Source organism: Grampus griseus (genome assembly GCF_964374135.1).
Source record: "Grampus griseus genome assembly, chromosome: 16".
Taxonomy (NCBI): domain Eukaryota; kingdom Metazoa; phylum Chordata; class Mammalia; order Artiodactyla; family Delphinidae; genus Grampus; species Grampus griseus.
The window spans coordinates 53206441-53221361 of NC_139010.1; the positions used below are offsets into that span (position 1 = coordinate 53206441).

Genomic DNA, 14921 nt, shown 5'->3' on the forward strand with positions numbered 1-14921 from the left:
ACTGACTTCACTTAGTATGATAATCTCTAGTTGCATCCATGTTGCATTATTTCATTCTTTTTTATGGCTGAGTAGTATTCCGTTGTAAATATGTACCACATCTCCTTTATCCGTTCATCTGTCGATGGACATTTAGGTTGTTTCCATGTCTTGGCTATTGTGAATAGTGCTGCTATGAACATAGGGGTGCATGTATCTTTTTCAATTAGAGTTTTGTCTGAATATATGCCCAGGAGTGGGATTGCTGGATCGTATGGTAATTCTATTTCTAGTTTTCTGAGGAACCTCCATACTGTTTTCCACAGTGGCTGCACCAACTTACATTCCCACCAACAGTGCAGGAGGGTTCCCTTTTCCCCACACCCTCTCCAGCGTTTGTTATTTGTAGACTTTTTAATGATGGCCATTCTGAATGGTGTGAGTTGGTAGCTCATTGTAGTTTTGATTTGCATTTCTCAAATAATTAGCGAAGTTGAGCATCTTTTCATGTGCCTACTGGCCATTTGTATTTCTTCTTTGGAGAAATGTCTAATTAGGTCTTCTGCCCATTTTTGGATTGGGTTGGATTTTTTGTTGCTGTTGTTGAGTTGTATGAGCTGTTTGTATATTTTGGAAATTAAGCCCTTGTCGATCGCATCATTTGCGAATATTTTCTCCCATTGTGTGGCCTGTCTTTCCGTTTTGTTTATGGTTTCCTTTGCTGTGCAAAAGCTTTTAAATTTGATTAGGTCCCATTTGCTTACTTTTGTTTTTATTTCTATTGCCTTGGGAGACTGACCTAAGAAAACATTGGTACGATTTAAGTCAGAGAATGTTTTGCCTGTGTTCTCTTCTAGAAGTTTTACAGTGTCGTGTCTTATGTTTTAGTCTTTAAGCCATTTTGAGTTTGTTTTTGTGTATGGTGAGAGGGTGTGTTCTAACTTCATTGATTTACATGCAGTATGCCTCAATTTCTTCAAGGGCAAAATGGGATTAACGTTACCTACTACCTTTATAGGATTACCTTGAGGACTACATTAGTTAATATGTATAAAGCATTTAAAACAATGGTGTGCATGGAGTAAGTACTTTAAATAAGTGTCAGTTTCTTATATTAGCCTCAGTTTGGCCCATTGGCCAAGCTTTGGCAGCACACTGATAAGGGGTTTACAGCCAAGTGGTATGCCCTGGCATGCCATCCACTGAGACCCAGACTAGAAATTGCCTCCTTCCCAGCTTGGCCCACAGCTACAACAAACAGGTATGTGTCAGAGGCAGAATGTTTTTATTTGGGTTCATCACAGAGGATGAATAGTCTCATGACATTTATCCATACAAAATATAACAATGGTTGCAGGCATAAATAAAAATTCCTCCACCTATTCTAACTACCTGGTAATGCACAGTCCTTTTTTGTTGACTACAGACAAAGAAGTATATGAAGTCGAGATGTAGAAATTTTCAAATCTGATTTTTCCAAAAATTGAATTACAGAACTAGGACACAGAAAAAAAAAAGATGATTTTTAAATGGAACCAGCCACCTTGAAAAATATTCTGAAAAAACATGGTTAAAACTTTTAATACTTCAAAAGATAAAAATGTTGCTTGTTGGCCTGACGTGGACTTAGAGCCTCTGGGAAGTGGTGGGCCTCGGTGAAGTAGTGTAACGTGCCCCTGGAATAGTCTCAGACCCAAACAAAATCCCTCTCGGTTTTGATCTGTAAACAGAGACAGGATGCCCTCATGGCTGGATGACTCTGGAAAAGAAGCCCTTGCTTCCATTATGCATTTGGCCTCACAATCTTCATTGACAGATAGTTCTGAAAAGGAAACAGAAAGAGGGCCATGTATGGATATAAGTGAGGGATTCTCAGTCTCGGTACTATTGACATTTAGGACCAGATGATTCTTGTTGGAGACTGTCCTGTGCATTGCAGGGTGTTTAGCATCCTTGGCCTCTACCCACTAGATTCCAGTAGCCCCACCAGTCATAAATGGGAGTCAAATGGGAGGTTTCCTCCATTCGAGGAACTTGTTGAGATAAGAAGTATATGAAGTCGAAATGCAGAAATTTTCAAATTCGATTTCAGCAATGCAGGCACTTCTGGGCACACTGACAAACCTCCCGTTTGGACTCCCATTTATGACCGTGGAGATTAAGGGAGATTTGAGGGGGAGGTTATGTAATGTGGCCCTTAAAGAATGAGGGAGGTTTTAATAGACAAAACATGGGCAAAGGAACAGCCCTGGCAAAGGCATCTTGGCAGGTAAGGCCAATACTTGTCTGGGGAGGCCAGCTCTCTAGTTTGGGTGGAGTTCAAGGTTTGTGTAGGCCCATAATGAGCCCAGGATCTGTGAAATGGCAGGAGTTAGGATGCAGGATGGTTTGGAACAAGAGAGTCTGGAGGCAGGAAGATCCGTCAGAAATGCTGGTTGTGGTTTAGACACACATTCATAAAGGCCTAAGGGATTGCTCCTAGAATTCCTGAGACCAAAGTTTTTTTTTTCAGACCATGCAGTTCTGCCTGTAATTCATGAAACTGTGAGAATGTAATCCTTATCACAGGACACAGTACTCTAAATTTTCCAAAGGTTGACGGGTTGTAACACCACAACTGGTGTTACATAGGTCATTTTACCCGATGGCAAAGAAGGCAAGTACCAAGTGAGATGACCAACCATAATTCACACCCAAAGAGCCAAGACAAGAGGCCAGGGACTCATACCGGTAAGGAGTAGAGGAGCACGGCCACGAAAAGCAGCACGATCAGCAGGACCAGCAGGCCGATGATGACCCACTTAAACCGCCGCCACACGATGAACCTCATGGTCTTGCATGGGTTGCTGAACCAGAGGAAGGAAGTTTCCGGCCGGCTGCATTGCAAAGAAATGGTTTTACCTACCAACTCAGGAGGGACAGATATTTTATACCTCCGAGCATAATAGTTTAAAGAATGATTAACAACATTTTATAAAGTCAAGAAAAGATATTATTCCCCTTCGTTGGCTGAGAGAGCCTTTAACCTTTTATGGCTTTCTAAGATGCCAAAGACACACTGGACTTTGGTTTCATGGGAAGGAGAACGGTTAAAATGAAGCCAGATCACCAGCCTCTCCCTCCCCCATCTCCCCTGTTCAGTACAAAATTCAGACAACAGCTAATCCATTGCATTAAGGCAATTGGAAGGGGGGCTTTCAGACTGCAGGTGTTTGGGGATCAGAACAAAGAAGGTCTCTCACTTTGGTGGGTCCAGCTTGGGGTTCATGTTGGGTTCATCCCGTCCCTTCCCGGCTGGCCTCTCGTCGGCCTCCTTCTCATTGAGGACTTCCAACGTCATCTCCACTTTCCCCTTCAGTAAAGCAGAACAGGTTAAACACATGACATCACGTTTCACAAATATTTTCACTTCGACCCAAGGAGTATTCCCCGAGCAATGATTTTTACTCTTGTAAAACAATCCTTAGATTGCCTTAAATGTTCCTCAAGAGATTTCATCACATTTCCTCTTCCATGTGTTTCTGAACCGACTCCTTGTGGGAAACTGAGAGGACAAATTGCTTTCCCTCCTCCCTGCTTTTCAGTCTCTGGATCCCCATCATTCTAACTCTCCCACATCTGTCTCCTTGCCTGCTCACATACCTCCCTTTGTAACTTTACTTGGACCCAGAATAACCTGAAGATGGCTGATAACAATAGCTAACTTTTTTTTTTTAATTTATTTATTTTTGGCTGCATTGGGTCTTCATTGTTGGTTCTTCGTTGCTGCGCGCAGGCTTTCTCTAGTTGAGGCGAGCGGGGGCTACTCTTCGTTGTGGTGCGTGGGCATCTCATTGCGGTGGCTTCTCTTGTTGCAGGGCTCGGACTCTAGGCGCATGGGCTTCAGTAGTTGTGGTACGTGGGCTCAGTTGTTGTGGCTCACGGGCTTAGCTGCTCTGCAGCCTGGGGGATCTTCCTGGGCCAGGGCTCGAACCCGCGTCCCCTGTATTTGCAGGTGGATTCTCAACCACTGCGCCCCCAGGCAAGTCCCACAATAGCTAACACTGACTGAGCATTAAGTGTGGGCTCCAAGAGAGCCATCGTGCTCCCTTTGGTACCCCCACTGCGTGGAGCAGTGTTGGCACTTAGTGGGCACTCGATGTACACTAGCTGAAGAAATGCGTGAGTGAGTGAGTGAATGAATGCTGCCTCCCTGTTCACAGGCTCCTGACTGGTGCACTGGGCACTGCGTAAGCCTTCTATATGGATAATCCCGTGTAATGCTCAGGGCAGCCCCATAAATCAGGTACTGCTATGATCCTCGTGTGCACATGAGTACACTGAGGTTGCGAGAGGTCTAGAAACTTGTCCACTCTTAGAGCCAGGCTTAACTAAGGTTGTAACAGCCTTTCAAGAACCCTGGCGCCCACAAGGTCACCAACAAGTGGAGAGCTTCCGACCCTGACGCTCATTTAGGCGATGGAGCGCAGATGCCTCCTCTGTCGACGAGTCAAAGGTGGGTGTCTGACTATGGCAAGGTGGTCCTTCTTTCTAAGCCTGTTCCTCGAATCTATAAAATGTAGGTAATGGCTGCTTCATGGGGTTATCCGCAGAACTAAATGAGGTTATGTACAAACTACCCTCTAGTGGCAGGAAGCTTATAAGTGGTTTCCTGTGCCAGGGGTAGAGGAAGTGATGGACTGCAAAGGGCACAACAGAACTTTTGGGGTAATGGGAATGTTCTGGATCTTGATTATGGTGGTGGTTTCATGAGCATATACATCTGTCAAAACTCATCAAAGTGTGCACCTTAATTGTACTTTAAGTGGGTGCAGTTTATGTAAATTATACCTCAAAGTTGTTTTAAAAAACAAGATTATGAATCTAAGGCATTTGGTATATTGTCCGGTTTATAATAAGTGGTGTAAAATATGATTATTAATAATACGTAATGAATGAGGTCGTCTTTTTGTGACAGGGCATGGTAACTCGCACTTTTGCTTCTACGATAAAATTATCTTCAGTTTTCCAAATGTGCTTGTAACTTATGGCCTTCATGTTCATTGGATGTCAACACTCCCTGTTTCCTCCATCTTTAAAAAAAAAAATTTTTTTTTAAAGATGAGGACAGCTCAAATTTGAAGTTTCTTTTTCTGTACCGAAGTGTACTGGAAGCTCAGCATAAATTAGCATTCCTGGTGGAGGAGAGTCCTAAAGAAATACAGCGCAACCACTTGCGTTCCCAGTTTTCTGACAATTCCAATCCCTGTATCTTCCACTCAACCCCAAACATGTGCTAACAGCATCCGCCACCTTCTCCTATAATCCCAGATACAAACCTTTCCCAAAACTTAAACTACCACCAATTTAACCTCCCTTATCTTATCCAGAGCAAATCTACTCATAAAGGGCAAAACCTCAAGGAGAAAAGGAATAAACGAGCCTCAACCAGTAAATACTCATACATACAGCCATCACACGGGAGCCATCTTTATCTGCGTAGCACGGCCACCATCCTTTCATGGACTTCTGTTCAAAGAGAGAGGCGGTTTTCACTTTAAGGGGGTTCACGGCTTTGAGGTCAGGAATCATGTCCAAACTGCATTTCTCTGGCGATTTTGCTGGAATGATGCTGCGATGCAAATCGAGTTCCAGGAAACCTAGCCAAGGAAACATTAAACCCAAATAAATTTCAAGTGGATCAGACGTTGTTCACAAGTGAACAGAATGTACCTGTCAGGAGAGAGGTAGACCATGACTCTGAACAGGTGACAGGTGAGTTAGAGAAACGGACCCTGGTAGGCAGTTAAAATTTTTTCCAGATAGAATGAAAAGTGGCAGAAGTAGTATCTGTCCACTGCTCTGCATCTCACAGAGAACAACCCATTTAATTTCTCAGAGATAGGAGCATAAACAGAGTTCTCCTGCAAACACAAAAGAATTAAACATCTCCGGCCAAAATTTCCACTGAACTTGGAATTTGCTCTTATTGGTTCTAAACTTCCCCTAACATAGTCATTTGACTTTGGGTAAAGAAAACTGGTACTTGGAACATGGGAAGCTCCATCGAACAGTCAAGTTCAAGTTTCTCCAGTGTAACCTCAAAAACAAGCGCTTGAGAAGGAACGCTGAATGCTCAACAGAAAGTTCTCCCCAGGAACTAGGAAGCCCAGCTCAGGGTGCCTGGAGAAGCACAATTTTTCTTCCATGATGTGAGGCGTTAACTCTTTTGTCGTTACTAACTGTCTTTAACTGACTGTCTTTGGGGCTTGGGAACTCCCAGGAAACCTCTCCTTCAGAAAAAGGTATGTGTGTGTTGGGTCAAGTCTGTGGACTACAGGGACAAGAGGTGGTCTTCAACAGTGGCAGCAGAGAGTAACAGGGAGGTTGTGGCAGATTCTCTATAAACTTTTAGGCTCAGACACTGCCCTTCATCTTACAATGCATCCATAGCCCACAAGCCTTTCTGGAACTTACACCTGCTTTTATTTTGTCTCTCCTTTTGGTGATAACTGCAACCACTTGCCCACTAGCCATTTAGAAATAAAGTCATTCTCTTTATTTGTTATCAGACTAAGGGAAAACCCTCTACTATTCTTTATGCTTTCTAAGTTAGCACACTACTGTGGACGGGGAATGTTGCCTGCCATGCCAGTAAACAAAGAATGTTGCCCATCATCCCAGTTCTACAGGATCAAGACTGAGGCTGTGGGGTTCCGTGGTGGTGCAGTGATAAGAACCCACCTGCCAATGCAGGGGACATGGGTTAGAGCCCTGGTCCAGGAAGATCCCACATGCCGCGGAGCAGCTCAGCCCGTGCACCCCAACTACTGAGCCTGTGCTCTAGAGCCCGCGAGCCACAACTACTGAGCCTGCGAGCCACAACTACTGGAGCCCACGCACCTAGAGCCCGTGCTCTGCAACAAGAGAAGCCACCGCAATGAGAAGGCCGCGCACTGCAGCAAAGAGTAGCCCCCGCTTGCTGCGGGGCTACCCAACACAGCCAAAAATAAATAAATAGGGAAAAAAAAAAGACTGAGGCTGTGCCCTGAGGGGAGTTCAGGATGGAGAAAGACAGGACGCATTCTGACCTTTAGATCTGCCTCTAGATAGTTCAGATGCATACCTAAGGAATAATTTCCATGGGCCCAGGATCTTGTATCTCCGCAAACACAGAAATGCACTAAAATCATTAACTTGAGATGTCTGCTCTTTGTGATTAGCAGTAATCTTTTGATGTTTGACCAACTTTTTTGTTTTTCCAGCAAAAACCTCTTGTGTCCTGGCTCCCCCCTTACCTCTTGGGAGTAGTTCCTCAGAGCTATCTGAGAGGCTGTCTCCTGCGCTGTAGTCCTCAGTAAGATCCCCAAACTCACAACTTTTAGGTTGTACGTTTTTCTTCAGTCAACACTTTCACACTCATTTGTTTGTTCAACTCTTATTAAGAACCAGCTAAGTCAAAGGCACCGTACTCAGTGTTGTAAAGGGTAAAGGGATGAACAAGACACAGCCATTGGCCGCTGTGGGCTTTTCCTCTGCCAGGAAAGATGCTCTGGAAGCAGGGAGGTGAGCTAGGGGCTTCTGTAACAGCTGGCTACGAGAAAGTGAGGTCTGAACTGGCAAGTGGCAGAGATCATAAAAATAAGAAAATAAACGTGCATGGTAAAGCAGGTTACATGGTTTAGGAAAGCGGTAGGAAAGGAGAGGAGGACCCACAGAGGACTCTGGGTGCTTCTGCCTAGGTGGCTGGGAGAGGCTGTGAACAGCAAAAGCGGTTCATGAGGTGAGCAGGTATGAGGTCAGGGAAGAAAGGCTGAGTTTGGTCTTAGTCACGATAAATTTGAGGTGCCAGCCAAACACAAAGGTAAAGTTTCTGGTGGGAAATGGGGAATAATCATCGTGAGAGCTTGTTTTGTTCAAACTGAGATATAAGTGACATAGAGCATTGTGTACGTTTAAGGTGTACAATGTGTTGGTTTGATACATTGCATGTTGCAGTATGAGTCATCATCTTTCTTGTTACTATGTGGCAGGCACGGTGGGCAGTCAGGCTACACCTCTAGGTCTAGGAGTTTTACCTCGTTGAAAGTGAGAGTTGAAGCTTTACCTTCAACAGAGGTGAGGGCTGGTAAGTCACTGAGGGAGCATGGGGAAGAGCCACAAAACCCCAGGGAGGGCAAAGGCCTGTATTTAAAGAGGAAGAGGGGGACTTCCCTGGTGGTGTAGTGGTTTAGAATCCGCCTGCCAATGCAGGGAACTTGGGTTCGAGCCCTGGTCCGGGAAGATCCCACCTATTGCAGAGCAACTAAGCCCGTGCGCCACAGCTACTGAGCCTGTGCTGTAGTAGAGCTCACACACCGCAATGAAGAGTAGCCCCCACTCACCGCAACTAGAGAAAGCCCGCGTGCAGCAACAAAGACCCAACGCAGCCAAAACTAAATAAGTAAAATAAATAAATAAATTAAAAAAAAAAAAGAGGAAGAGGAAGAAACAGAGCAGGCCAATGAGACACCCAAGGCCTGGGAGAGAGAAAATAAGAAGACTGTGCTTTGGGGGCACCCGGGTGTATGCCAGGAAATGGAGGGGCTGGGCCGGGGTGTTTTAACAAGGGCCTTTTACCCCAGAGAAGAGCGGGGCATCAGGGAACTGTAGTGACCGCTGAGAGCAGCGTGGAGGAGGAGGGAGCCAATTCTGAGGTGCTGAGAGCAGGGGGAGAGGTTTGGAAGTGGAGGTAAGGCTGTGGCATCCCTGAAAACAAAATCTGTGTCTTCCTAGCAAGATAGGAGCTGGTGCAAAGGCCCTGGGAGTGGCTGGGGCCCGCAGCGCCCAGTCACTGTGCCCACTTCTCAGAGGACCTGGGGCAGCGGATGGGCAGGCCACCCCGCTCCGAGGACATCCAGGCAGGGGGTGGGACCCCACCCCACAGTACTGGAGAGTTAAATAATTGATCCCAAGTTTTAATTGCTTTTACTAATTTCAAGCACAATTTCTTAGAAAAAAGTATCCAAAGGTTAAGCCTTACCCAAGTAGTCATCCAGAGAAAACTTGTCATTATCCCATATCTGAATGATCAGTTTGGGTGGGACCCGAAATTCAGTTTGGTCCTTACTCCAGAAATGCTCCTAAAATGCCAACAGGAACAGACAAACCAAAATGACACTGATTACTGGATTCTTAACACCCTCCCCTTGGGCCTCTTGAAAACCCAGCATCAAGGCATGGGGCCTCTTCTCTCCTTTGCATCCCCACCCGAAACCCCGCCCTTTGGCCTACCCCTCTACCCCAGGTGGACATAAGGCAATCAGGCTCCCCAGGAAATCTCAGGACTACCAGCTGGGTGACAAAAAGGTTGTCCCAGGCAATTCCCAAACAGAACGTTCCCTGCCATGTTCCTATCAGTGTGACTTCCTGCTGCTGCCACTCCTGCGGTTTGGAGAGTGACGATGTCTCGTGCCCTAAAGACTGTAGCCTGCCTAGTTGATCCTCCCAAAGCCAAGCCATCCCAGGCCAGACCGAAATATCCCCGGCGGAGGAGTTACTTCTGCTCAGCGACCTCCCCGACCCCCCAAGGATGTCCGAGCACACTCATTTCACACGGGGGTGAGGAGACGGGGGCCCAGGTTTCACTCTTTTGTTCGTGCAGATTTAAAATGTCCTGGCATTTCTGGCTTTTGAAAAATATTGCTGGGTTTTATATACCGTGGTCATCTAAGACCCTCAGATCCCTCAGCCTAGACTCAGGTGGGGAGAGGATGGGATAAGTGTCCTCTAGGTTCTCACCTGGTGTTGCTGCTTCTGCCCAGACAGTATTAGCCCAGGATAATAATGACGTCCCCACAGCCTGATTACACCTAAGTTCCTCTGGCCCCAAAAGAAAGGGACATCCCCCAGTGCTTCATGAATTTGAAGGAAGGTTGTTGGATTGTTTTTCAGATGACATTCCAGGAATGGTCCCTTTTGCAGGGCTCAGAGGGCCTGGCTCTGAGAAGCCCACTCTGCTGCTGTCTGGCCCTACTCGGCTGTCCTGTGTGGGGTCATGCTCCAAGGACTACTCAGAATGCTGAGAGGTCCAGCCCTCGATGTGAGTAAATAGGAAAGGTAACTTTATTACCTAAAGGCCTACCCGACCCCAAATCCCTCGCTTTCCCCCCGGTCTGTCTCATTATCTGAAAGTGTGCATGGTTCAACATCAGGATGAGCCTGTATGTCTCTAGAAAGTGCCCTCTGAAGGCATTCATCTCACCTGGACAGGGAAAGTGCTCACTAGAGCATCAGCACTGAGTAGGGCCAGCAGGGGGTGGGGCCTGGCCAGATGGGACATGAGGCAGGTATATTCTGATCAGGTGTAGGGTGAGGAGGTGACCAGGCAGAGCCAGGAAAAGTTTATAGAATATGGCAGGAGGGGGTGGGGAAGGGAGAAATGGGACAAGGGCCTGTAATAGACATCTGTTGTTATTACCTACCCAGGTTTTAGGCCCCCCCTTTTTGGATGAAAGCACCAGATTTTCCTTAGAGGTTCCCTTCCCCTAGTCCATGCAATGTGGGGAGAAGTGACTTTATCCCTAACTCCACAGTCTCGCCAATCAGAGCGCGGCAACCCTGGTTCAGAGATGGACACGTGGCCTCAAACAGGCAGATGCTGGGGCCCAATTCCAGAACTCTGGTTGGTGCCTTTGGGGATTCATTCCCCTCTCTCTGCTGAGGTTGCCGAGAGGGCAAGATACAAGCTGGGGCTGCTGGCAGCCACCTTGCGCTCACCAGGGAGTGAGGCCCATGAAAGAAGGCAGGGCAGAGGGGTGGAGAAGGTGAGAGCAGTTTCTAAAGACATCAGCTCAACCCAGGCTCCAGGCGTTCCTTAAGCCAGCCAACCCTGGACTTTTTAGTAATGTGAACCAGTAAATCACTTTTCTTGGTTTAAGCCAGTCTGAGTTGAGTTCTCTGAGAGTCTTATAAATTACCACCAGGAGGGCCCTGAACCCTCACGGAAGTGCTCCCGAAGGAGGGCAGGCAGACGCTTTAGTTTAATAAGGAAGGTAAGAGCGATATTTCACCTACATTAATATTTTGCCTCTGGTTAATTAGTGCAACAGTTCTGCTTATCAGGGGAAGAAATCAGTCTCCCTGTGACATAAACATATACTTAGGTTGTTGTATGTATTGACATAAGACCCCCACTTACCAGATCCTTCCCCCTGCTGCCAACATGTTAGGGGAAGCAGAGTTGTGCTCCTTATACTTCTGTTATAACTACACAAATAACCGCCACAGCTGTGTGACCCTGGGCAAGTATCTACCCCACTGGGGTCTCAAAGTCCCCATCTGTAAAGAGGAGCCGGACCCATGACCTCCCGGACTCTGAACAGCCCCAACCTTTTCTGAGCATCTGCATTAAGGAAGACCCACGACATCCACTCCCCATGGCCTATTTCAGAACTCACTTTTTTAGCAACGAGACAGAGCTGTTCAGCTGGAAGGTAGTCAAAAGGGAAGACAAATCTCCAGTTAAAATTCCCTTCACCATCCAAGGACCTGTAGTGGACATCTGTTTTCTGTTTGTTTTCTTCACTGCCAGGAATCCAACTGAAAAGCAGAAGCAAACAGACTTAGCTACATGTGATTGACAAGTAATCTAGCCGCAAAATTGCGCAGTGATTAGGAGAGAGTGAAGGGCAGGAGAATTAATGCACTTTCCTTGGGCAGGTTCCAGTTATCTATGGAGCTGGGGGGGTGATTTATGAAGGGGAGGCACTCTGTTGCATCCAACACACGTGGTAGCCAAATAAAATATAATTCCTCTCAAACCAAAGCAGGAAACCCTTTAGACTTCAGTTAACAGGGATAAGGTGAAATTTTCTGGAAAATATCAACAATTTAGCTTCTATTTTGAGACTGGTGAAGCTTGCTGGCTATGTTTTTAGTCTCCCTATAACTATAACTCATCAGTGTCTGTCATCACTGCTGATAGGCTCAATGAATATGGGTCAGTTCAAAATTTTAGCATCTTCTTTTCCATATTTTACTTAAGCAAACAAAACAGGCACGACTCAAGTAATCTTACCACTTCATTTGTAAATTATTCTTAAATTTACTATGATCACATTAATGAGACTAGCAAGGGAGATGTAGGCTGCTATATCCATACTCCTATCTATGAAAATTCATTTCCATCAACAACTGGACATCTTAACTTTTGACATTTGGAAAGTTCCCTTTGGCCTGTGCCTGGCACACCAGCAGACCAGTTGGAGGGAGGAATGAATGAACATGTCTGGGAGGAAGTGTTATCACATCTGCCAGCTATGGGGGAAGACTCCTGGTTTGGAACCAGAGGAACATGAGATTTTAGACTGAAAAAGGAGTGGAATGCATGGATCTCAACACCCACTACCCATTGGAATCAACTGGGGAGCTTTTAAAATTACTGATGCCAGGGCTTCCGTGGTGGTGCTAATGGTTAAGAATCCGCCCGCCAATGCAGGGGACACGGGTTCGAGCTCTGGTCCGGGAAGATGCCACATGCCACAGAGCAACTAAGCCCATGTGCCACAGCTACCGAAGCCCATGTGCCTAGAGCCTGTGCTCTGCGACGAGAGAAGCCACCACAATGAGAAGGCCGCACGCAGCAATGAAGACCCAATGCAGCCTCCTCCAAATAAAGACTGTCAGTAGGAGACAGGCCTGGCTGTGAACTTGCTCTGCCATTAACCCTCTGAGCTTCATCTCCCATCTGTAAAATGAGGTTAATGATATGTGCTCCCTTCACATGGTCAACCTGCGGACAGAATGAGAAGAGCCAGAGTGGGAAGGGGAAATCCTTAACTCATGTTAAGGATCAACTACTATGAACCAGGTATGTAGATGCCTTATTTTATTCTTTCCAACTGTATAACAAGCTCCATCTCACAGGTGAGGAAGCTGAGGTTCAGAGGGGATGTACATCTCATACATCCAGTAATGGACAGAAATAAGTATAACTCCCAGGCCTGTCTGACTCCAAAGTCCAGGACTATTACTCTGCTTCAAAGGACCATGGAGACTAGAAATTCACAAGCTAATATTAGGTCCTATTATTAGTAGTGGTATTTTTTTGGGTATGCGGGCCTCTCACTGTCGTGGCCTCTCCCATCGCGGAGCACAGGCCTCCAGACGCGCAGGCTCAGCGGCCATGGCTCATGGGCCCAGCCGCTCCACGGCATGTGGGATCCTCCAGGACCAGGGCACGAACCCGTGTCCCTTGCATCGGCAGGCGGACTCTCCACCACTGCGCCACCAGGGAAGCCTCTAATAGTGGTATTGATAGCAATCAACTATACTAGTTTTACTTTTTCTAGTCAATTGACTAACCAGGTAAGCTGAGTTGAAAGATTCCTTTTGACAGTTAACTTTTAAGCTTTTGAACTAACTCACTGAAGAGAGTCCACACTCTGGCTGTGACCTTGGTAGCTTCAGCTTCTAACCCATCCCTAAACAGCACCATCATCCTCCCCTAGACTGCTCACCCACTGTAGCTTTTCCCTCTTTTTCATGAATCTTTCACATTTTAATTTGAAAACAAGTTAAACAACTACTCTAAGTGTATGCATTTGTGTACTTGTACGTATAAATTTGTGTACTTGTACGTATAACTTTGTATGTAATACCCATATGCTTGTAGTGCTAAGGATGTTATTTGTACATTATCCATCTTTTCACATAGAGTAATTAGATTTCCATTCCAAATATGACGTGGTACTTTAGATCTTGCTTTATTCTTGGATTACTGGAGTTATCTCTCAGTCCAGTATTGAGTTTGTTTCCCTGATTGGGAAAAAAATGCTTATGATAGTCAAATAAATTTGCATATATATAATTAGCTGGAATTAGTTTTCCTTGGGGAATGGTAATAAGATCCTGAAATGAGAAAGAATAATGAAGAACTCGATGAAACCTTCCCTGTTTATAGTGAACCTAAATGACAGTAATTACGTCTTTAACAAAGGTTTGACTGAAGGCCACTTGGGATCATAAGTGAAACTTTGTTCTCACTTTATGAATATATTAAATTTCAACAAGTCTTATCTTTTACATATCAAGGAACCAAACTCAATCCCTGTGGACTAGTAATAATAATAGTATGATGGTTAATTTTATGTGTCAACGTGACTGGCCGTGGGGTGCCCAGATTAAACATTATTTCTGGGTGTGTCTCCGGATGAGACTAGAATTTGAACTGATGGACTCAGCAGATGGACCTCCCCAACGTGGGTGGCATTAGCTAGTCTATTGAAGGCCTGGAACAGAACAAAAGGCAGAGGAAGGAGGAATTCACCCCCTTTTTCTGCCTCATTGATTGAACCAGGACATCTCATGTCATCTTCTCCTGACCTCAGACTGGCATTTACACCACTTCGAACTCAGGCTGAATGATACCCCCAGCTCTCCTGGGTCTCCAGCCTGCAGATGGCCAATCGTGGGACTTCTTAGCCTCCGTTATCATGTGAGCCAATTCCTCATAATCTCTCTCTTTCTACACATATGCACATCCTACCTGTTCTGTTTCCTGGAGAACCCTGACTAATGCACATAGTGTTTACTATCTGCCAGGTGCTATCTTAAGTGCTTTGAGTAACTCAGTCTTCTGAATATTCCAGAGTGGTGGATACTATCATTATCTCCAATTTACAGATGAGGATCAGTAAGCTTACTAACTTGTCCAGCTAGTAGGGAAAGTACCGGATTTCAACCCAGGTAGTTTGATTCCAGAGTCTGACTTCTTAATCACTGGGTTCTGTACTCACTATCAACGTATAACACAACATGTGCAACTAAGGAGCCTGGCTGCCACAACTAAGATCCAGCACAACAAAATAAATATTAAAAAAAAAAATATATATATATATATATATAAAAAACACAAAACTGACATCAACATGAATTATTTGGAATTGAACTATGCAAGTAACAGAATAATGAACACCTATGAT

The 14921-nt window shown here is 45.5% G+C and overlaps 1 protein-coding gene across 3 annotated transcripts in view; it reads right to left on the reverse strand.

Moving 5' to 3' along the window:
• Positions 1 to 1247: 1247 nt before the first annotated feature.
• The window catches only part of MYOF (myoferlin), a 154727-nt gene continuing 141053 nt past the window's right edge, over positions 1248 to 14921 (reverse strand). For all 3 annotated transcript variants that reach the window (XM_082673869.1, XM_082673868.1, XM_082673870.1), the window contains 6 exons: positions 11397 to 11538; positions 8981 to 9080; positions 5428 to 5618; positions 3222 to 3331; positions 2708 to 2855; positions 1248 to 1801 (listed from right to left, as the gene is read on the reverse strand). In XM_082673869.1, the coding sequence (XP_082529995.1) occupies positions 1763 to 1801; positions 2708 to 2855; positions 3222 to 3331; positions 5428 to 5618; positions 8981 to 9080; positions 11397 to 11538 (730 nt within the window). In that variant the 3' untranslated portion in view covers positions 1248 to 1762. The remainder of the gene's footprint in view (positions 1802 to 2707; positions 2856 to 3221; positions 3332 to 5427; positions 5619 to 8980; positions 9081 to 11396; positions 11539 to 14921) is intronic.